The sequence below is a fragment of the Perissodus microlepis genome, chromosome 19, assembly GCF_051167445.1.
Source record: "Perissodus microlepis isolate ML-2025 ecotype Zambia chromosome 19, ASM5116744v1, whole genome shotgun sequence".
Taxonomy (NCBI): Eukaryota; Metazoa; Chordata; class Actinopteri; order Cichliformes; family Cichlidae; genus Perissodus; species Perissodus microlepis.
Window position 1 is genome coordinate 14,756,324 of NC_140479.1, and position 23,296 is coordinate 14,779,619.

The 23,296-nt window shown below is 40.0% G+C and overlaps 1 protein-coding gene across 2 annotated transcripts in view; it reads left to right on the top strand.

Annotated features, from left to right (window-relative positions):
• The first annotated feature begins 1,663 nt into the window (after positions 1–1,663).
• kif6 (kinesin family member 6) overlaps positions 1,664–23,296 on the top strand; it is a 77,966-nt gene continuing 56,333 nt past the window's right edge. For both annotated transcript variants that reach the window (XM_084915141.1, XM_084915142.1), the window contains exons 1-7: positions 1,664–1,819; positions 4,939–5,048; positions 7,408–7,482; positions 15,042–15,189; positions 15,335–15,444; positions 18,717–18,846; positions 22,162–22,368. In XM_084915141.1, coding sequence (XP_084771267.1) covers positions 1,760–1,819; positions 4,939–5,048; positions 7,408–7,482; positions 15,042–15,189; positions 15,335–15,444; positions 18,717–18,846; positions 22,162–22,368 — 840 coding nt within the window. In that variant the 5' untranslated portion in view covers positions 1,664–1,759. The remainder of the gene's footprint in view (positions 1,820–4,938; positions 5,049–7,407; positions 7,483–15,041; positions 15,190–15,334; positions 15,445–18,716; positions 18,847–22,161; positions 22,369–23,296) is intronic.

Here is a 23,296-nt window from a genome sequence, read left to right on the forward strand (position 1 = left end):
ATTAATGCTTATAGAGCAAAACAGTTTTTTAGTTTGCAGTCAGCAGGAAAAAACAGGGATAAAGTTACTACTAAGATAAAAGACAAATACTTTAGACCCTCATATGATTCATGTACAGGGGTTTCACTATTTCCAGAGAACTGACTGATCTGTAGGCGGTGATTTTGTTGATCTCTAACCTGATAAATAAATACCACTTTTTTAACACTAAAAACCATGGGTTAAATCTGAAATGATCTCATTTAATCCTGCTTTACCACAAGTCTCTGATAGCCCGCCTGGTGTGCAGCTTTTGGGTGAAATACCACAAACAGAAGGACACATATAAACTGGAACCCGAGACAGCTGCTCAGCTACCATCAACCCATCTCATACCCATTTTCTCAAACAGAGAGACCCGCAGCACAGTGAAAACCAGCTGATAAGCAAATCTGCGTTTCCATTAGAGAGAAGATCTCGTACTTATTCACAGTCACTAACAATACATCAAGCAAAAAATTCCAACCACAGCAATAAAAGTTAACCTGCAAAGCTTACATAAAGAGATGCAGTGTAATATCTGTGCCTGAATAGACTGCTATACACACCAGGTATAGCAACTGTATTTGACTTCTTTGTAGCAGAAAACACACAGTGGGAAAACTGCAGCAGTGTGGTTTTTCACATTTCTCATTTTAACACACTCTGGTTTCTCTGATCTTTCATTTCCGAAAGAATCTGGTCTGTGGTGGATCAAAGAAAAGTTAGTGAAATGCTATGATTTGCTGCTACTTCTGGTCATGTTTTGTTTATGTGTAAAGTAAAAAAATGCAATGCAGCTTTATGATTACTTCCTATTTCCTCTTTATAAATCTATAACTGCCAGACTGGGCAACTGTGGTCACACCTATTTGCATTGTGACTAAGAGCCGTCGGCCTTATGTGTGGGGAGTGCCAACAGTGCTGAATACACTTCTGTCCAGTGTTGCCAAATCCTCAGTAAGGAAAATCGCTATTGGTTGTCCTAAAAGTCGCTAGAAGTCGCTAAATGACGTCATCGCCTAATTTGCACAATTGGTCATGCTAATCTAATTGTAACCTACGTTGTTGGAGAGAGAAATAACATCGTGGAAGAGACATAAAGTGAGTAAAAAACGTCCTAAATGCATTTAGAGTTTATTTAAAACTACAAATTAAATTTCTTTTAGCAATTATTGTTTTTTTTAATGTCACAATTCCAACCCTGCTCCTTTACCCGGGCTTGGACCGGCAAAAGTGACCCGAAATAGGCACTCTGGTGGAGTTACTTTGTGTGTACGTGTTTATAAGTAGTTTTAAACCTTGTGATCCACAAAACAGCATAAGAGTAAAAGAGTAAAAGAAGAACTGACTGATTGTTTTTACCTGTGACTGTGCCACCTAATATATTCATCCACCACACTGTGCGCTACAATAACACCTATTCTTAGCCGCCTGACTCTTTGTTTTGTGGTTACACTTCCTGTATAACTATCTGAAAAGACCAAGAATTATATATTGTGTTACTGATTCAAAAATGTAAACTGTTTCAAAGTGAAATTAATAAAAACTGCCAGTTTGCAAAATTTACTTCAAGGGGGCATCTTGATATCAACAAACGATCTTTGTTGGCGGAACACAGTTGCCTAGCAACCAGATACAACAAACTCCTGCCAGCAGGACCGTGATGCTAACGTTAGCCAGATAGCTACCTGGCTGAAAGGAAAACAAACCGGTTTAGTTTCATTTTACCGGGGGAAAAATGGTGAAACAGACGATTCAGATATTCGCTCGCATTAAACCCACCAAGAAAAATGTGGCGGTAAGTGCCTCACAGTAACATTTAGTCCAACACTACTCTGGATATAAACAATAAATATATCTGTGCCAGATTCTTTTGCTTAAACAAGGCCTTACATTAGATTATCAAGTCTTATCTACTACACTTGTTTTGCACTAACCTAAATCTATATATTACTTTTATATTAGTGGAGTAGAGTCCAATAAATGAACCAGAAAAGAAACAAAACAGTCTGAGAGACCTGGAGAACAACTGAGCGACAGTGTTGTTACTGCACACAGCAGGCAAACTAAAGGAAATCAGAGATTCCACTAAGGTGGATAGATACAAAGAAAGAAAAAACTCGCTGGGTAAGTTTAGTAACATATTTGGGAAGTAGTTTAATCCTTAATCCAGTGATATGACTCGAACTTTCTGTGTAACAGTTCACCTCTGTCAGGTGTAAAATTAGATAGTAATTTATCTTTAGGTCTAATCTTCTCTATGTAAGGCAAAAGGGACTGTGTGTGTGTAATTACATACATATAGATCTATGAAGCTGCTGAGAGTTAAGAAATTCAAAATTTTGGATGCAAGATAGTAGAAAAACTGTTATAGACATGAGACTGTGCACCGTGGACAAATCAACCACATACATAATGAAATCTGAAAAAGGCCTTATTTATTATTTTTAAAAAATGTTTAAAAAAACATAAACAAGATTTTGTTACTGTATGGAGACTGATCAAGCTTCCACGTGTAGTCACACAAAACCCCTTTTTAAAACAGTGAATTAAATTTCAAGAGTATATTTCAGTTTCTTGAATTTATTAAGTCTGCTGACATTAGATGCACATTACAATTCAGATAACGCAGCAGGAAAGACACTAAACTTCAACAGTAATACGATTTTTACATCTTTATGTTTCAAACAACTTGTTTAATACTAGAACTGGTTTTAACTTTCTAGCTGGCACCACAACAGGCCCACAGGGTCCAGTTCGGCTCTCTGGATGGCTCTGGAAGTGTAAAAGTAGCAGTGAAATCATGAATTATTCAAGATAATACTTTTGTATTCCTGGTGCAGTGAACCAGAAAGTTTTTTACACTTCTTTTTAGTTTTAGTTCACCATAATAACCTTGAATTGCATGGACTCACTAGTCAAATTTAATAAAGAAAGCACAATTTTTTTGATTTTCTCACAAAATAGATGAATATATAATAATAATTATGTTTTATAAAAGGAATTAGTACCCAGAAGTTAGGTTGTACTTGTCTGTGTTTGTCTTTTATTGACTAGTCTCGTGGGGTGGGGATAAAACCGATCATCATTCTGTTCCCATGTGATTTATGGATCTTGAATCCCCTGCCGGAGGGCACTGGGAGGACAACAGGCTGCTGTTTGGATGAGTTGAGTCCTTTGTGCCTCTCAGTGACTTCCTGAGGCTCAGCTGGGTGCAGGCCAGGCAGCGTGCGCTCACTGCTGTGCTGTGCCATCCACACCAGCCTCTCTAGGGCCTCAGCATCCCTGTACCAGGTGGTGAACAGTACCACGTGGTGCCCTGATGGAAGTCCCTGAGCATATGAGGCCTCATAGCAAAGGTTGCAGAAACACCTGAAGCTTGTGGGCCTGTTGTTGTTGTTGTGGGCCCTATTCCTACCGGAAATCCTATTTGTTCTATGCATGTGCAAGAGGGCTTCTTCCTGGTCTTGCCTTTCACAATAAAAGTTTACAACACGTACACTAGACTTGCAGCATAAACAACTAAATAAAAACAACAAATAGAAGATGATTCAGTGACTGGAGTTCTAGCTGTGAAACAGAATATCCAAATATTGTATGTTTAATATTTGGAACTAATGAAACAGTATGTCTAAAGTTTGTGGTTTAGATTAGTTCAGCGCTATATAACAATATGGATGTGAACATAATGCACAGAAATAACTGAAACAACAAACTGCCCCAGTGCAAACTGGAGGTCGTTGATCCTGAGATTACGGAGACTGATACCCTCTGCACGATACCCTCGAAAGCCCTCTCCAAGTCCACAAAACTCACTAGTTGGTATGGGTATAAAAACTAATTATTACAATCATTCTAAGTAATGATGTAATATCTTTATAATCTTTTTGCAGAGAGCTTCAGACTCAGCATGATGAAACATGAAATTATGAGCCAAAAGGTATAATCAGCCAACTCACTTGGAGTTATTTTGCAATGAAGTACACACCTGCTGTGAGATGAATGCCACACATATAGATAGATAGAGAGATAGAGAGATAGAGAAAACTAAACAGAAAATGTTTAACTAATTAAAAAAATAGGAAATGATAGTCATTGCACTCCTGGGAAAATCATTTTCTTCTCCTTGTTTTATTGTGTGAGCACAGCAGCTGGTGGAAACAAATAAGCCTATTTCTTTAAGGTTTTCTGTGGCACCCACAGTGAAATGAGAACAGCTACCTCCTGGGGGCTTTTTGAGGTTTGGCACATGGAAGAGGCAGTACTGCAGTGACAATGAAAAACAATCCAGTTATTTAGGTCTTATCTTTTATTCCTGCAACCTCAGGGACTTGTAATTGCATCAGTGTCCATTAGAAACATATGCCAGAACATATGTTGAAGCTTGAAGCTGAAAAACGAATGGTAGGAGTGTTTAGGCTGACCTGACTGACCTCACTTTCAATACTCTATATTGGTTTAACGTTGTGCCGTTTTTCCTCGCCTCCCCCGAGGCACGGCTTTGGCTTCAGCTTCGGTTAGTAGAGGTGATTTTGCAGGGCTTGCCAACACTATACGCTGATCGTGATTGCTTGTTCAGTTCTATTTGTTTCCACAGGATATGAGCGCCATAAACTCCACCCTTTTATTTTCAGGGCTCGCAGTACCCAAGCCGCAAAACGTCTAAACGTATATTTTAGACCTAACATGATATATTGTCTTTGTGTTTAACTTGGGCCGCATGTATGGCTCCACATACCGTAACAGCATGCACACTGAAACATATAGAAGACTACGAATTCTTGTGTGGCTACTGAGCTGGAACATAGCTGCCTGTGCTTATAATCCGTCTGCATAGTCCTGTGGTATGATATAGAAGTCTTTAGGCCTTCCTCTGCTATATAAAACTGACTCTGCTGTTGTCTTTGGCTCCCTCAGGTGTACTCTGTGGACAATGAGAACCAGACAGGTTCCTCTCTGGAGTTTTTTGTGCCCAAGGACCTGGCTGATGGCTTTGTTAACAACAAGAGAGAGTGCTACAACTTCAGGTATGTGACAGCCAGAGATCAAATGGTATTGTTGTAGGGTCTTTCTTTGAACAAGAATCGGTGAAGTGCTAAGTTATCAAACAAAAGCTAGATAGCTTGTTTAGCAAGCTGCATTTATAGACACAGAATCCTGCTGTGTCTATAAATTGATAAGTAAAATCCAAGCGTGCCCTGGGTGACTCTAAGTACTGCTAACAAATGCAACCCATGTTATTTGTCATGTAATTGCATTAAAAGGTACAATCAGCACAAATAGCACAAATTGAGAGGTCAGTTCACTGAAGCTTAGCGAGCTAAAAAAAAAAATGAATGTAGCCACCCTGACATCACCTATCTTTGTGCTTTGAAACTGGATGTGACAAAGGAGGGGCGAATCTGCTCACCCTTTCCAAAAATAGGCGCACTTTGTGCTCATAGAATAGCGACTTGTCAGTCATACATGACTCTTTCATATGCAGTCTATGGTCATATTGACCTTTTAGCTCCTAATACTGCAAATTTGGGCTTTAAGAGTTATATAATTTTTTTTTAAAAGAACTAGTGGCTGCATGTTACAGTGGTTAACCATAAAGACCCCCGTTTTCAATACCATAAAATCTGTACCAAATCAAATGTGCAGATCCATCGGTAGAGGCAGCCCAATGGAAAATATCAGTAGAGGCAAAAGTACATATCTACTTCTAAAAAAAAAAACATTAAAGCTATGACATAGAGAGTTTATTGCTGCTATAACGCTGGTAATTTAACATTGGAGTCTATGGGGTTCAGCCTCAAGGGGATATTAGAAGACCTGGAGAGTTTGTCATTTCCACAGTGGCTTCATTTTTAAACGTGGACGTTACTGCTTGGTTGTGTCTGTAATAAAAGTCAAATTAGCTACAGTCTGAAATAAGGGCATGACATTAAAAATGTCCAAGAAGAAAAAAAAATTGAAATAGATCGTGTGAATAAAGACAACACACAGAATTCAAGCTCTTAATGTTGCACAAGAACTTTCCCGTGAATAATTCATCCCCCAGTCCTGTCAGTGAAGAGCCAGAACATCTGTTTAATGCTGGTAGTGAAAGCTGCAGCCTTATATACCCTCTGGGCAGGGCTCATGCCACGCTTCCAAGCCCTAAATTCACAGTTGGGGAGTCAGACAGCACTGGACACTCAGAAGCCTTGAAAACCACACAGTCTTATAATAGCCTGTGGAGGTTCCCTTGTGCCCTTATAGAAATAAAATTTCCACATTTAACAACCTTCCTGGGCGGATTCCTCGCTTCATCTCTCTCATCTTACTGTGGGATAAAACATGACGGGCTGTGACTACTTTAGAAAACAGAATGACCAAACTCCTCCTCTTCCACTCAGGAAACTAAATTCTTGCTGCTTTTTGTGCTTATTCAGTTCTGCTGTGGGTACGTGACCCCAGATATACCAGCAACATATACAGCCCAAGTTCCTGCTTTCTTGTGTTTGTTTTTTTGCTGTTGTCACATTTACATATTTTACAGATTTTTTTATATATATATTAGTCAACAGTATATATACAAAATGCTGGTTTCATTTATTAAGAGAGAAAAAGCTCTCCGAATGTACCTGTGCCTGTTTGCTTCAGGGCACGGAATTCAAGGTTTCACCAATTATGGCAAGTCGTCGAGAAGCAACAAAGCAGCAGTTCTTTTTATAAAATTGTGTGTTCGTTTTACATCAGAAGTAACAGCACAAAAGGTTTGGCATTTGTCTCGTCAGTCCACAAAATGTTTTTCCAAAAGTCTCGGGGATCATCAGGATGTGCTTTGGCAAATGTGAGACGAGTCTTTGTGTTCTTTGTGGTCAGCAGTAGTTTTCGCCTTTTCCATGGAGGCCATTTTTGCACAGTCTCTTTCTTATTGTTGAATCATGACCTTAACTCAGGCAAGTGAGGCCTGCAGTTCTTATAATAATGATCTGGGTTCTTCTGTGACCACCTGGGTGAGTCATCGATTTTGAGTAATTTTGGTAGGATGGTCAATCCTGGGAAGGTTCATCTCTGTTTTAAGTTTTCTTCCGACTTATAGATAGTCTACTTCACTTTGTCAGACAACTTCTATTTAAGTGATTTCTTAATTCAACAAGTCGGGCAGTAATCAGGCCTGTGAGTGGTTAATGAAATTGAATTCAACTTTCCCAAAAACTGTGATTAATCAGAGTTAATTTATGATCTAACAAAGGTTTGGATAATTGCCTTCCCTTTACTTAGTAACTCAGGAAGACAAATAGTTTTTTCACAACTCTGCCTATATTAGACTCGGGGTTAAACAGTGGATTAAATATCTGTTTTGTCAAGTGTATCATGGTGGTAACACCTTTTTTACCTCTCACTTTTTTCCAGGTTCCAGAAAGTGTTCGATCAGGTCGCCAAACAAGAAGAGATATTTGAAAACATCGCCAAACCAGTTGCAGACAGGTGTTTTTCTTTTACCTAATCTTAACCAACAGTAGCTTGCCTGCTAACATACACAAATTTCAAGTTATCTCACAAAGCAAAATACTTCCTTGAATGGATAAAGTTGGCTGAATTGACGATTTTCAAATGATTTTATCTGCTAATATTGTGAAATAACTAAACCATCAGGTTAATGTAGTGTAGCTACGTTACAACATCTTGCTTATCTGTTGCTACAAAATCATATGAAAATGCTGTTGCTGATGTTTTTTAATTGTCATCTTTTCAAGCTGTTGTAGCGCCACTGTCGCTCTACTCAAGAATTTCTGTGTCTCTGTGCTGAGAAATCATTGTAACGCTGGTAAAGTATGAGTATGAACGAGTATGAACTAGGTGTTAATCACTTAATGGTACAAAGCAAAGCTACATAGCATTTATATTGCAATGGCGGTCAACAAAGGGGCAGTTAGATAGTTGTAACTTGGCATCTATCTGGTATTCATAACTTCATCGTGTCCAGGTAAACTTTGTTGTCGTTTTACCATTGCGCTGATGTACAAGTATGCAGTATATAGCATACAGCTAACTTTGAAACCGCAGCCATCGCTGTCCACCTGTCCTGTGCAGTGTTCCTCTCTGCACACTGAGACCACACATGCTTCAGATGCCTTGTTGACAGGAAGTGAGTAGGGCTTAAGATGTAAATGAAGGGTGTCTGTGATTTTTGGCATGCTTTGCATACTTAAACCACTAAGTGGATGGAACTGGCAGGCAAGATGGCACACTGTGCCATCATGAATGTGAGAGCATTTTCAAGCCACAGTACAGAGCTTTACTGTAAACTGTAGCTGATTCATTTTTATTTTGACTCCAATGTTGAAGACAGCATTCATAGAGCAAGGCATTTATCAGCAGAGCTAATTATTTTACCTGCACTATTCAGTTCCCTTGAATTAATTAGCAATTACCTTTTCCGGCTCAGGTATTTTAGAAGCCAAGGTAACTCAAATCGTGTAGCCTGTAACAACCTAGAGTAAGGTTACCTTAAGTGGAGGTCAAATGCTAATCCAGTAAGCTAATATACATTCCAATAGCTTCTTAAAAATAAAGCTGAAGTAGCAGAACAGAGTAGAGCCCAGCCAGTGTAGGCTTTTTAAGACTATCAGCTGAATTTTTTTTTTTTCAGACACCCACATAAACCCATGTCTGATTTTGACTGAATATTTTTTATCTGTTGTTATTTGTGAGTTCTAAGATAGTACTACATAGTAAGACTATGTGGTACACATACAATAAGTACAGTAAGAGACACTATATGAATGTTATTGAGTATTTTTGTAAAAACAAAAAACAAAAAAACATGCATTTAAAAATGTACTTTGATACCATTTGTTAATGGATAGTAGTAGTAAGTATTAAGGCTTAGATAAAGTAACTACAATAAAGAAAGAAGAAAAACAGCTAAATAGAATAGAAGTCAGTGAAAATGATATAACTGGAAAAAATAAGATTATCTCATATCGGGCTTTAATTTAAAAAATGATCATGCATTCATGAAAAAACCCTATTTGTTGACTTTATAGACCATTTTGTCATCTCCCACAGTGCAGAATGGTACCTCAGTGATAAATTGCAGTTTCTTGCTTCTTTAAGACTCCTCTAAATACACACTGTGTCTTACAGAGCTTTACCCCCTGCCCGCTCTGACATTCAACACAGAAAAACAGCACACAAATGGAATTTACTTGGAATTTCCTGTCATCAAATGCAAGTTATGCTGTTGTTATTGTTATGTGAACAAGATTCTTCCTCTCCTTGTCGAACCCTGTCCTGTCTCAGTTTCGTTCCTACCATCACTGGTCTTAATCACAATAGAAGCTATTTATGGACTCCCACAAGTGCTTTGAATTATCTTTGCCATTAGCAGACATATAAACAGCACAGTCAGATGTCTGGTTTGGTTGACTAAGGATGTGGATGCATTTGACCTGACTCATGCAGGTTATTAGGTTGCTCTCCCCACGCAACCTTTCGACAGTTTCCTCTGTGTTCTTGCATATGGTAAAAATCTAGTTAAAAAGTCGCAGTCACAGCCTGGCATTGTGTTGCTTTATCAGTTTCAAGTTAGCATCTTTTAGTTGTTTAGTCTTTAATCTGATATCAAGGAAGTCCATTTGTAAGTGTCTTCATGTTGGCAACACCCCTCGGCAGTTATTTTGGGTTAAGTTGACCCTCCAGGTGGAGAACCAGTTGGCAATTTAAGTGATTGCTGAGACATACAATTGTATCAATAACATCAAAAAGAGATTTAAAAACTTTTTTCCCAGCTAATGTGACTTGCTGGCTTTTACAAGTATGCAAAAAAACACAAAGACTCATCTCAGTCTATCAGTCAGTATTCTTTCCATATATGTAAACATGCAGATGTTTATTAAAAAAGCAAGACAGTAAGGGCTTTGTTTAAAAACTATCAGGGAAATGCAGTATCTTTACATTAGTAACTTAATGTGAAGACATGGCTTTATTCCAACTAGTTATTGCTTAGCTGTCGGACTTGAACCCAGGCGGCTGCTTTTTAATACAACAGATAACAGACCATCAAAAGAAAAGTCAAATGTCTAGCAAGCCAGCAGGAGATGAGGTTGTCCCTGAAAACACATCAAGGTCTGTTAATTGGAAATCAAGAACACAACATAGGCCGAGTGCTGTAAAGTTCTGTCTGATTTCCAAAGGAACACAACTAACTTCAACTTCTTGAAAACACAACATAAACAGCAGCATAATGAATGCATGAAGGCCGAGCAATGGTTGCTAATATAAATCATCTAACATCAACTCAGACTCATAAAAGTATGTCTGAGCAGCATGTGAGCATCTAGTGCACAAGCACATTACAAACACATTGCATGTGAATAAAAACAGGTGTCCAGTAAACATAATGAGTAATGCAGGCTTCAGAAAAATGCTGCTGCACATCAGTCTCGGAAAGGTTATAATGCCATTTCTAAAGTCTATCATTCTACAGTGAGAAAGATTATTCACAAGTGGAAAACATTCAAGACACTGGACAACCCCAGGCTCAGCTTCTTGTTTTGCTTAGAGAAACCGCACAAAGCTGACTCAACACTGTACAGGTATCATTTCGTTGAATGTTATTGTTCATGGAAGCACACTGAACAACACTGAACAAGCATGTGTTGTTTGGAAGGGAGAAAGCATCTTTTCTCTAAAAAGAACATGGCAGGTTGAGGTTCGCAAAGTTCCATCTGAACAGACCTGAAAACATCTTAGAATTGAAAAAGGTACTTTTTTTTTTTACTGTGACTGTTAGGACTGGGCCATATCATACCGTTCACAGTAATACCGGTATAATGTTGGGCAACAATAAGAAAATGAAATATCGCGATAGAGTATGGGTAAAAAGCGCATGCGCAGTGCCTTTGTTTTCATACGCACATGGCGGAAAAAGCATGGCGGAGAATGAGAAGGGTGAAAGCGGATCGTTGAATGAAACGGATGAACCAGAATTGGTTGTAAAAATGCTGCAACTTCAGTGGTGTGGAACTGGTTTAGCTTTCGTCCGTCAGATACACAACAAAGCACTATTTTTGGTAGAGCATGCTAGCGGGCCGTCGTTATTACAGTGTTTTTTGGAAAATACACTTAAAATCAATCCTTTGATTTTTCTGAAAATCAAGAGTGCCCCTTATAATCCCGTGTGCCTTATGTATGAATTCTGGTTGTGTTTACTGACCTCGAAACGATTTTATGTCGTACACGGCGCTCGAAAATCTGTCAAATGTTTTAGTACGACTTTGCTAAGCTACGAAGCCGCACCGCTTGATGGATTGTCAGAGCATTACGGCTATCGTAGGCAGGAGCCTCGCGGAGTGACACGTACTGTGCTTCAACATAATATTACCGTATTGTGTGTGTATAACCTCTTTAAGTTTTCTGGATATTATACATGGTTATGCTGAGGATATGTACGGCCAATATGAATTTGCATTTGCACTGTTACATTTTTATATAACTTTAATGCACATAAAAAACAGCTGCTTGTTTAAGTGAAAATGCATTGATTTTTTTTTTTGCACTAATAAAGTTGTGGAGTTGTAAACTAGTTTGTCTAGTGTCAATTATATAATCAGTTATATCGTTATCGCAAATTTTCAAATGTATATCGTTATAAATATTTTTGGTCATATCGCCCTGCTTTAGTGACTGTAGTAGTAGAAACTGTTCCCTCTCTGTGTCCCCAGTCAGTCGTGTCCCTATGGCTGTTTCTCCCCCGGCCTAAGTGTTAAGTCCTCGTCTCCATATTTGTTGTGGTTGATGTTTTATTTTGATAGTCCCATGTTCTGTGTTTAGGGTATTTCGTTTTGCTTCCTCCCTGTCTCGTTATGTCAGATTAGTTCCAGCTGTGTTTCCTTCCTGTTGCACATTCCTTCATTACCTTCTGTGTATATATTGTGTTACTTTCCCTTTGTTTGGTCGTCTGTTTGTCATGTGTCAAGCTCAGGTCCCCCCATGTTAGTTTTGTGTTTGTTTTCTCCTGCGTTTCCTCCGTTTTTTGTTTTTGTTTGTTTTTTTCTTCCCAGTTTCTAATAAACAGCTCACTCTTTGTGGAAATCAAGTTTTGTTTCCGCGTGTCTGCTTTTGGGTCCATACTTCAACCTTCACATGGTCTTGACAGAGCACAGACCTTGACACAAACAAAATATTTAGCTAAATATAAGAGATAAACAGGCGAAACGCTAGTGAAAAGGAAGTTAACGTACATGAGGGTATTAAGCTGACAGTCATGGTTAAAACGATGAATGGTATTTAAGAAATGGTGATCATTTGTTTAAAAGGAGTTGGACTGAATTGAGTTGGGATCTGACCCTCTTTGTGACCTGTTGTGGTGACGAACATAAGTTAGATCTGCAAAAGCACTACATGTCTACTGAACTTATTCTGTTTCATTCAGGAATTTGCAGCAGTTTCGCTGTTGTTGCACTAAAACTCGGCTGCCTATCATCTCGGCTAGCAGTAACTGTCAGGTTGCTGTTTTGGTTGGTGCTCTGTCATACTTGGCACACTTCAAGTTTAGCCAAAAGCTCTAACTCGTTTACTTGCACTAAAGTCTGTGTCTGTGCTGTGGTGTAACTGGAACCAGTTATTTCAACTCCAGCACAGTAGTTTAAAAACAAACCAGCATTAATAGCTCCACAAGGGGACGAGCCAGTGAAATGATGTCGGGCTGGCACGTCAAACCCTCTATCAGGACAGTAATCTATTTCACAAGGCTGTGAAACCTGCTGCTGAAGTTCAGTTAGGGTCTGTTCAGTTTTATCTTTGCACCTGAAGAGGTTGGACACACAGCTTCGCATTTAAACAACAGAAAGAACAAGGATCTTTTGAGCGATCACTCTCCAATCTCCAGGAAAGTTGAGGTGTAAACAGGAACAAGCATTGGGAAACACCCAAGCCTCAGTGGCAGGGCCCAGGCCGCATCATTAGTACTGACATTAAGCTAAACACTGAGCCAGTGTCTTTTCCCCACGCCTGCCAATCACTTCCATGACTCACAGTAGATTAAATGGACGCCCGTTGGCTGACCAACCAACCGCCGTTCTCATAAGTGGACCCAGTGTTTTATTTTAACTGAGATGCAGTTTTTTCCCTCGCCCTTTTCGTACAGGGTGTGGAACACAGGGAAGGAAACCCACACGTTGCTCAAACCTTGGCTCGCCTACACCATTAGAATAAGTGCGAGGCTTAAGTTCGTTTATAATTCATCTCGAAAAATATAGTGTAAAGATATCCTTTTTCCTTGCTATTGGCAGAGTCAGGAGCACACAGGATACCCACACCTTTGATCCAAGCTCGCGTGTCAGAGGCCCCTCTGTCATTTTACCATTACTAGCTGGTTTATTTCCAAGAAGACACAAAATTTGTTTTGCCTATAAATTTTGACTCATGTGAGCTCTATCATTTTTAGATGTTCATTTTATTCAGACAGATCTGAATACCATTGGTTTCCATGGCCCTGAGCACGTGCAGAAGGACATTTCTGTGCCAAACCAAAATTTACCGGACTTGCTACAGCTGAGTGGTTTTGGGCTCTTTCTGTCACTCCAACACATTCCTCCTTCACCGGCAGATATCTGTCGCCATCGCAGTTCTCTGCTTGCCGTCGCCATCCGTTCCTGTGGATTTGAAGTGTCACATTCAATTAACAAAGGCCTCTGGTGTCTGCTGAAGATGGTCTTTTTCAGATTTAAAATGCTGATGTCATTGGAGGCGTATGAGCAAGAACTGGTGACATTTAGGGAAGTCCAACCAAATCCAGTTTTATTTATAGGACCAAAACAGCACAGCAAAGCAATGAAGATGACAAGAAACAAAAGGCAAGAAGACACCACTCTCATTCTGAGTTAAAAGGCAAGGAGCAAAAAATGAGGGGATCATCTGTGGCTGAAAAAACCCAGTTACCTTTTGTTTTGAGTCAAGCTTCAGGGACTGCAAGGAGCAGCTGGTCCACTGACCTCACCGACCTCAATGGGACTCTTGCAGTCAGCAGCTTACATATGTTGGTGCTGATCTATTAAAAGTTATAAAAACAAATAATAAAACTTAAAATGGGCCCTAAAATTAATGGGAAACCAGTGGCAGGAAGCCACGATGGAGTAAATGTGCTCATGTTTGTGTGTACCCGTTAAAAGATGAGCATAACTGTGAGCATTACTGAGGTTCGTTACTGCTGATATTATATACAGCTGCAAAGGGCCCAGGTCCAAAAGAGGCGCAACACAACCACATCTGGAAGTGAACACAATAACCTCAGTTTACTAAAATTTAAAAAAATTTAAGGCCATCAGAATTAGAAACATCCACATTTGGCCAAGTTGTGCACACAGACAAGAAATTTGAGTCCAGTTCACTTTGCTGTTCTGCACTGGTACCAAGCCCCAAGTGCAGATAGAAGTGTGATCTTGTTCCTTCCAGAGTTCCTTATAAAGGAAAAGTGAGAGCACGTCAGTGGGACAGGACAGACTGGGCTAAGTAACAGATTTCTTAAAAAATGAAAAAGTATTGTTTACAGGTTTGTGCCACTTGTTTCCAGACTTCAAAGTGGACCTATTCTGGTCATTCAGAAATATATTTTTATGGCTAGACTCTACTAGAGCAACTTTGCATGATTTACAGTTCAAGATACAGCTGTCATTTATCTTATATGACACCTTCAGTTCACTCGATAAAGCTGTTTTAGCTTTATGTGAATGATGGCCTTCATATTGATCAGATGAAGAAACTATTGGGAGATATTAGTGTGCACTGTCCACCACTATCATGTGTTTTGAAAGAATATATTCAATGCCAAGGAGCTTTCTTTTACTTTGATTTGTCACCTGTGTTTATGTATTTGTGTGCCTTCAACTTTTAGAGAAAGGAGTCAAGCACAACTTGAAAAGTATAAACATGGCATTAGTAATAGATATTTAATGGCTCATTTACATGGTAGTACTTTTATTTTGTGACTTTAGCTTGAATTATTCGTGAAAACTGTGCTAATAATGTGGGTGTCTTTGCAGTGTGTTGGCTGGCTATAATGGCACCATATTTGCATACGGCCAGACGGGAAGCGGGAAGACCTTTACCATCACAGGAGGGGCTGAACGGTACAGTGATCGTGGGATTATTCCTCGCACCCTTTCCTACCTATATGAACGGTTCAGCCAGGTCAGCAAACTGTTGTTCATTTGCCTGTTTTTCAGTTGATTATGTACAGAACATAACAATCATCTTTTTACCCGTTATTATTATTAGCTTCAGAAAAATGTCAAAAATATGTAAATCTTTTATGTGATTTATTGGTGCTCCACAGGACAGCAGCATGGTTTATACCACACATATCTCTTATCTGGAGATCTACAATGAGATGGGATACGACCTTCTGGATTCCCGACATGAAGCATCTCGACTGGAAGACCTACCGTCAGTGCCCATTTTCGGTTGCACATGGTTGCACATGTCAACAACTAGGGTCATATGGTGTATATTTTAACTTTAATTTAGCCACCTCAGCCTGGCTCACAGTTATTGTGTGGTGAAATATGGAGACTCTAGTGTTTAGCAGCCCACTATGAACTGCCAGCTGACATAATGAGGCTGTGGGACCGCAATGGATGTGGTCAACCTGGTGGCAGACTGCAGGAGAGCAAAAGAGTCATGTGGATAAATAGTTTTTCAAAGCTGGTCATTGCAGCCGGTCTTTTTTTGTCCATCTGCCATTTGTTTGCAGTATTTCATGGGCTCTTTTGTTGCTTTACTCAGAACCTTTTTCTTGTTTGTTCGTTCCTTTCCATCGTGATCCTCTTTTTTACTTTGCCTCCATCTTTCTTTGCAATCATAATTTCCATCTGTCTAGATGCTGGTCTGTGCATTTAATTTTTTGCCTATTGTGTTTGTGTCACACACAATATTTATATTCATTCACTTTATTTTACCTTTAGTGGGACCTTCTGAGGTATTGCCATTGAACCCATGATAGGACTTATCAGTAGTTGTGACAATATTGTACCTGGCTCATTCCATGTAAATTGAAGCACATAGTCAGGGGACTAGGTCTGCAACCCAGTATTCTCTCTATTGTTTGTATTTTCTCTCCTCTGTGTCCCTCTCGCTCCCTCTCTCTGTCTCTTGTGTCAAGCTTGCATGTCCCAGTTCATGTCTCTCCATGTTTCCTCTTTTATTTTGAAAGTCTTCTGTTTCCATGTTCAGTGTGTTTAGTTTTGCTTCCCCTCTGGCATCTTGTTCATTTGTGTCAGAGTTGTCTCCCCAGGTGTGTCCACTTCCCTCATTATCCTTCTGTGTATCTAAGTCCTCTGTCTTCCTCTGTTCATTGTTGGGTCGTCTGTTTACTTCATGTCAATTCTTGTCAGTTTACAGAGTCTTGCTTTCTACTGTTCATGTTCATGTTCACGTCAGGTTTAGTTTACTTCACGTCCATGTTTCACATGTTCCTGTTCAGTTTCATGTTCTCGTTGTCATAGCTGTTTATAACAGTCTTTCTATGACATTTGGTATGATGAGATATATCCTAGATTCAGTAGAAAATTGTACCAATTAAGTGTCCATGACAGTTACAAAAGCGGGCATTGGTACCTTGGGTGCTTTCTATGGTTTTACTGAAGAAACTAAAATGGGAATTTAAATGGGAATGACGGTACAATAAAAGTACGGAGACGGAAAGAAACAACTCATGATCCATCTCATCTATCACACATGGTGGAGGCAATATTATGGCACTGGCATGCCAATGCAGCGGAGTGTTTATTGATGATGTGACTGCTGATAGAAGTAGCAGGATGGATTCTGAAGTGTACAGGTCTATGCTCTTCTCAGATTTAGCCAAATGCTGCAATCTGATTGGACAGTGAAAATGGTCCAAAGCAAAGTAGAGAAGCTACCCAAGAATTTCTCAAGGCAAAGAAATGTGATGCTATTCAAAGGCCAAGACAATGCTGTTCAGTTATTCGTTTAAAAACCGAATGCAGAAAGATGCACATACAACAGGTAACTGAGGATGGCTGCAGTAAAGATTCGGCAGAGCAACTGATTTCACAGGGTTTATGTATGTAACTTACATTTTACTTTAAATTACATTTCATGCTGTCACGATCTGGTTGTAGGGACTCAAGCGCAGAGAGGTTAGATGTCTCCTAAAAACAGTTTTTATTTCCGGCTCCAGTGCACAATATATATACAGTGAAGGGGAATCCAAAACTCCAGGAAATCACAAGGGCTCTCTCACACTCGCTCACGTCTTCTTGCCCACACTCACACACGTTCACACGGCAGGGAGGTCGCAGGTCCGGGGGGGGGAAGGTCTGAAGCAGAAGAGAAGGGAAGTCACAAACTAATCACAAATCACGAAGCACAAGTTCACAGGAGCTGTGAGAACACTAATGTCAGTAGTACAATCATCCAGCGACGAGAGGATCTGTGTTCCAGCCTCAAATAGTGCTCCCAGTGATGACAGGTGATTGTTGTCAGGTGTGTGGGCCAAGGGCGGGAGCCCACAATGAGCTCCGCCCAGGCAGAGAGGGAGAGAACCGAAACAGCAAATGTAGCCTTGTGGGGCCGGCCGGGCAGGCACGGAGACCATGACACATGCAACTTATGGCAAAACTATTATTTTTTGCTACCTTGTACTGAAAACAGTCGGTCTTGTGCTTTTGCAACTTAAAATCTAGAAGAATCAAGGCAAATCCTACATGTTCCTTTTTTCTCAGAAAAGTTAAGTAATTAGGTTATACCCATGTAAAGTATACCTGTAGAGGCAAAAATAGACTTTTACTGTCACCTCTGTTTCTGAGAGTGTTATCCAGTATTTTCATGTACTTGCTCGATTTAGGTTTCTCCTCTCCATTCACAGAGAATCCAGCTCAAGGTTTAGATACCCACAAATCACAGTCTTCTGGAAATAGACAGTGCCCGTCGTTAACTGTGCTCTGGCCACACTTGCTGATTCAAGGAGAAGCTGTGGCACTGACTGATGTCTCTCTTTCACTGCCTACAGTACCCCATTCTCTTCTTTATTTATTATTTCCATCACATACTCAGTTTTCCACCCTCTCGATGCCAGAAGTCTGCAAATTACCTTAATCCATTCTCGGTTTTTGTAAAAATACAATAAACATTTATATTTCGGGTTGGCGTGGCTGTTTAGGAAAACAACCCTGCCAGACCACAGCTTTTAATCACATTAAGATTAATTCTGTTTTATCAAACCACCTCAATTGCCTACACATGTTAGTATAATTGTCTGCATGTGTTCGCGTATCATTCCACCCTCTTTGACATGTCAGTCTAGTAGCCATACTGTCACAGCCCCTGTGGCGGGATGGAAATAATGTGGTGAGATCACAGGGGCTCCTTAAGTGCACCGTATTTCAAAGGGTGCCTGATGTGGGCAAGAACGAATCACCTGTTTGTTTTTAAAAGCAAGCCCTGTCTGTTATCAAATCATGAACTCCCAGATAGATAAAGCACAAAGTGGGTCGCAGCCCACACTGACATGCATGTGTGGTTTGTTTGGATTCAGAGCTGAGCGACGCCTGGTAAAGAGAGAGAAATGGATGACATAACTCAGATAATTCTTTTTTGTAATTGCTTTGCTTGGAATGATTGGGGGTTTTGTCTGATTTCTGGTCATTTGTCTTTGATAATTCCCCCCAATAAAGATTCTTTTTCTGTTTTTTCAGAAAAGTAATGATTATGGAGGATCAAGACCAAAACATCCATCTGAGGAACCTGTCCCTGCAGCAGTCAGTGAATGAGGAGGAGGCTCTAAATCTACTCTTCCTTGGTGACACCAATCGTATGATCGCTGAAGTAAGAGCAAAAAGGGAAATAAAGGCTTCTGCTTTTTAATTTACATGCTATGAAAGCAGTGTTAAGAATTAGGATTGTAGGCAGCATACAAAAATATCGCTAACCACTACCGGGGTAAGCAGCATAAAAGGCATTTTTTGTCCACAAATGCAATATGCCTTCTAAAAGGTACCTTAAGACCCATCTAAAATATTATTTTGGTCCCATGTGGTCCTTTTTACCGTGTTTTTCCCCAGTAAAACCAAGCATTCTCTCTGTAATTTATGTTTATGTTGTGGTGTTGTTTTTTTCCACACTCAGACGCCCAGACTCCCCACGCTGATGAGATATGCGGTGGGTCAGCTTTTGCTTTGCAACCTGAGCTTTGGAGCAAAAGGCTGATCTCACCTCGTTTGCTCGTGTCGGTAGTTTGTAAGTAAATAGCAGACAGTAAAAGTGAACAGGATAATCAGGTTTCAAACAGGCAGGCTCTTTAGTCTTAATGAGAATGTTGAAGTCTTTTTTTGTGTGCGGCTGTGATGCTATCATGAAACAAAACCAAAGTAAAAAAAAATATAGTAGCTGTTTCAGGATCTAAGATTGAGTTTCTGGAGCTTTTTAATATGTTTAGTAGGTAGTGTTTCATACAAGTATCACAAAATGAGGGAAAATATGAACATCAAATAATGCAGTTATTCCACTGAGCCTCATCTAGACAGGAATTGTAACACAAACATGTGAGACAGAAAGAGCAGCACCAAAGGCATTTAAAAACCACGAAACAAGCAAAAGGTTCTGCAATAAGGACATTAAGGATTCAGCGGAATTAAAAATATGAGGGAAGAAAAAAAACTAGAAACAATAAAAATACAATTCAATACAGCACCTGCTCGACTATGACAAGAACAAGTCCGTTTGGCGACAGACGTGGTTAAACATAAGAGTCTAGTAATGAGATGGACAGAATACTTGATCACAGGTGAGACTAATTCAGCAGAGGTTATATTAATGGCGGTGGGACAATCACAAAGAGTGGAAAATAACTCTGTATGTGATGATATCTTTCCGTGACCCCCTCAGTGTCAGAGCCCGGACCCTGAACAATATTACATTTGTTTTGCATCTGTTTGGTTGACACGCTTCCTATGTCGATTGCTGTGAAACCTTCAGGGATATTTCAGCGCAAACACATTCTCAGAAGTCTCATTATAAAACTTTTAAAGGGTTGCGATGTGCAGCAAGGGAGACCCCACCGCTGTCCACCCACATTCAGACTTTTGTTGACTCGTCCTCTTTGGGACTTCATCACAGGAAGGTTTCTCTTGAGCCTGAAGCAAACAAAGAACCCTCCACATGGTCAAATGGTCTCTGCCAGAATCAGCACTCAAGTCCTTGCTCCATGCAGACCCTCCAATAAAGTTAAAAGCAATGCTTTCTTTCTTCTGTTACTCCCAGCCATGTGGCTAATAGATGACACATCGGATCACATCGCACTCCGCAGGCAGTGAGCTCACTCGGTTTGAGACTTTACAATCCCCTCCACAACTTTATTGAACAGGACTTAAAAAAAAAACGCACCTTAGCTTCACAAGGAAAGGTTTCCTCTCATTTGCTCTTTTCTGTTTCGGCTTCACATCGATGTCAGACTTAGACCTCTCCTCTTCTCTCAGATTTCCCCTCCATCTTATGGGGGTGAGCTGGGTGCATAGAACCAGAATAGAATCCAATCAGAATCAAAATTATTTACAAGTTTGTACACAAATAGCCAAATTTCAGCTTCCCTCTCAGTATTTTGGATCAGCAATCTCTATATATTTAGCAGTTTGTAGCACCACTTTCTGTTGATCCCCTGCGATACTGTGTGTGGTTAGTGTGAGGTTATCATAAGGTCTGCATGTGGTCAATGTAGAACACAGGAGAATAAAGGACATGACTCCATTGAGGACAACTTGTACTTTACTGATGTTACTCCATAGTTTATATGTTTTGAATTGGGATAATTTCCCCTGTGGACACATTGTTTAGAACTATTAATATCCATTGTGTCCCCAGTGTGCCTGCATGCTTATATGCTAAGTTACTCTATGACTTCTGGAACTATGATCCATCTGTTCATCCATCCATCCTATCATCAATCCATTTTCCTCCTGTCGGGAAGGGGGGCTGAAGCCCATTCCAGATGCCACAGGGCAAAAGACTTTCTATATTTAAACATCTTTAGCTTGCTGTGCATCTGCAAGCCTCCCTTGCGCCAGCTTCTCCCTGTCTTGCTTTTTCTGATTTAATAATCATCCTTACTTATCATTTACATCACTACTCTGTTTTCCACCTCAAGTTTTCCATCTGTCTACATGGTAGGTCCCACAACATATATCCATATCCACAAGACTACAGATGGAAATAATGGAAAAGGGTTCCTGAAGTAAATTCTCTAATTTAGCATGGACACACTATCCCCAACCTTGACCCATTATGCAAAACTATTAGAAATGTGATCCCAGCTCAACATATAAGAGCTGCCTCACGTTACTTTGGGGATACAATATGGAGAAAAGATAGACATGTGCAGAGTGAAGGGAATTTGCACTGAGGAAAGGGATGACAGCAGAGGGTTAAGATAGTGAAAGATCTGTCACTAGCTGTCATGACCCTAACAGTCAGGTGTTGGCACTTTTATGCCGAGAGTAAGTCAGAGTCAGAGCAGCTTTTTTAGACTGTCTATGGTGATCTTTTTTAGCAGAGAGAAAAAGTGGCTCATGTCAATATCTTAGATGACTGAGAGTTACAAGATGAGATGACACCTCCTTTCTAATTAAAAGCTGCTTAATAGAACCTGCATCATATGTTCAAACTGCAAGAAGTGCATGCTCAGCGCTATGTCAGTGAATGTCCATTTCCTCTGTTTATTCTGTCAGCGATGTCCTCATCCTCCTCTAGTTAATAAAACTTGTTTGTGCAGAGTGACTCATGCTCTATTTCCGTCTCCTTCTGGACTCAACCTGCTTTCTGCTGTTCCAGTGGCCTTCTGAAAATCAGCCTCAGCTTTTGTCAAGCTGCTACCATGTGTTCACCGCGCATTGGTTACACATGCTGTGACTTTGATCTATAAATGAGTGGGAACAAGAAAAAAATAAGAATCAAAGGGAACGTGTTTCTTTGTTGTTGTTTGAATTGGAAAATACCAGAAATGAAGAATTAATTCCCCCCTTTGTTTTTTTGGTTTCACCATGTGTGCCAGTTTATCAGGATTCAGGATTATTACTCTCACACAAACCTGCAACTGCAACATTATTTTAAAATCGGTTCTTGTCACTTGACCACTTTTGTCATCCTCAGACTCCCATGAACCAGGCGTCCACTCGTTCCCACTGTATATTCACTGTGCACCTATGCAGGCGTGAACCTGGTTCAGCCACCCTGCAGCGATCCAAGCTCCACCTGGTGGATCTGGCAGGATCGGACCGAGTTAGCAAGACTGGTTTAAATGGGCAGCTGCTCACCGATGCAAAGTATATCAACCTCTCTCTCCATTACCTGGAACAGGTAGGCTTTTTTTTTTCTTTGTTGTATAGTAATACAGATTAGAATTTAAAGAAAAAACATGTTTAGTGTAAAGATATAATCTACCAGTTGGTTTAATGTTTGTTTTCTTGTTACTGATACCAAACAGAAATTTAGCTCTTTCCCCAAGGACTTCAGTTGCTTCATTTGTACTACTCCCTGTGAGTTAATAACATTGACTTTTAAAGAGTAACAATTGATGTACAATTCATTACATTGTTGAGAATGGAGGCAGTTTGGTTAGCAAACTGCATTCATAAACTGAACAGATGCAATGCACAGACACACATATTGAGTAACAGGTAACAAATAAAGGACTAATAAAATGGTTGAATTTTACTCACTAAACTGAAGCATAGACTGCTTGGATGCTCTATACCACAGATAAGCCATTGAAAATGCTCCAAATGGCATCAACTGCACACACACACACACACACACACACACACACACTGTGAAAAGATGTAGTTTATTTGTAGGATTTGGGCGTGGACATTTCCAGTCTACATATTAAAAAGCTAAACTGTTGGCTGAGGATGCCCGATTTTTGTTTTCAAGATTTTTGATTTGCAGTTTAGTCCCTCGTCGTCTCTTCATACAGAGGTACAGGGAGTGCAGAATTATTAGGCAAATGAGTATTTTGTCCACATCATCCTCTTCATGCATGTTGTCTTACTCCAAGCTGTATAGGCTCGAAAGCCTACTACCAATCAAGCATATTAGGTGATGTGCATCTCTGTAATGAGAAGGGGTGTGGTCTAATGACATCAACACCCTATATCAGGTGTGCATAATTATTAGGCAATGTCCTTTCCTTTGGCAAAATGGGTCAAAAGAAGGACTTGACAGGCTCAGAAAAGTCAAAAATAGTGAGATATCTTGCAGAGGGATGCAGCAGTCTCAAAATTGC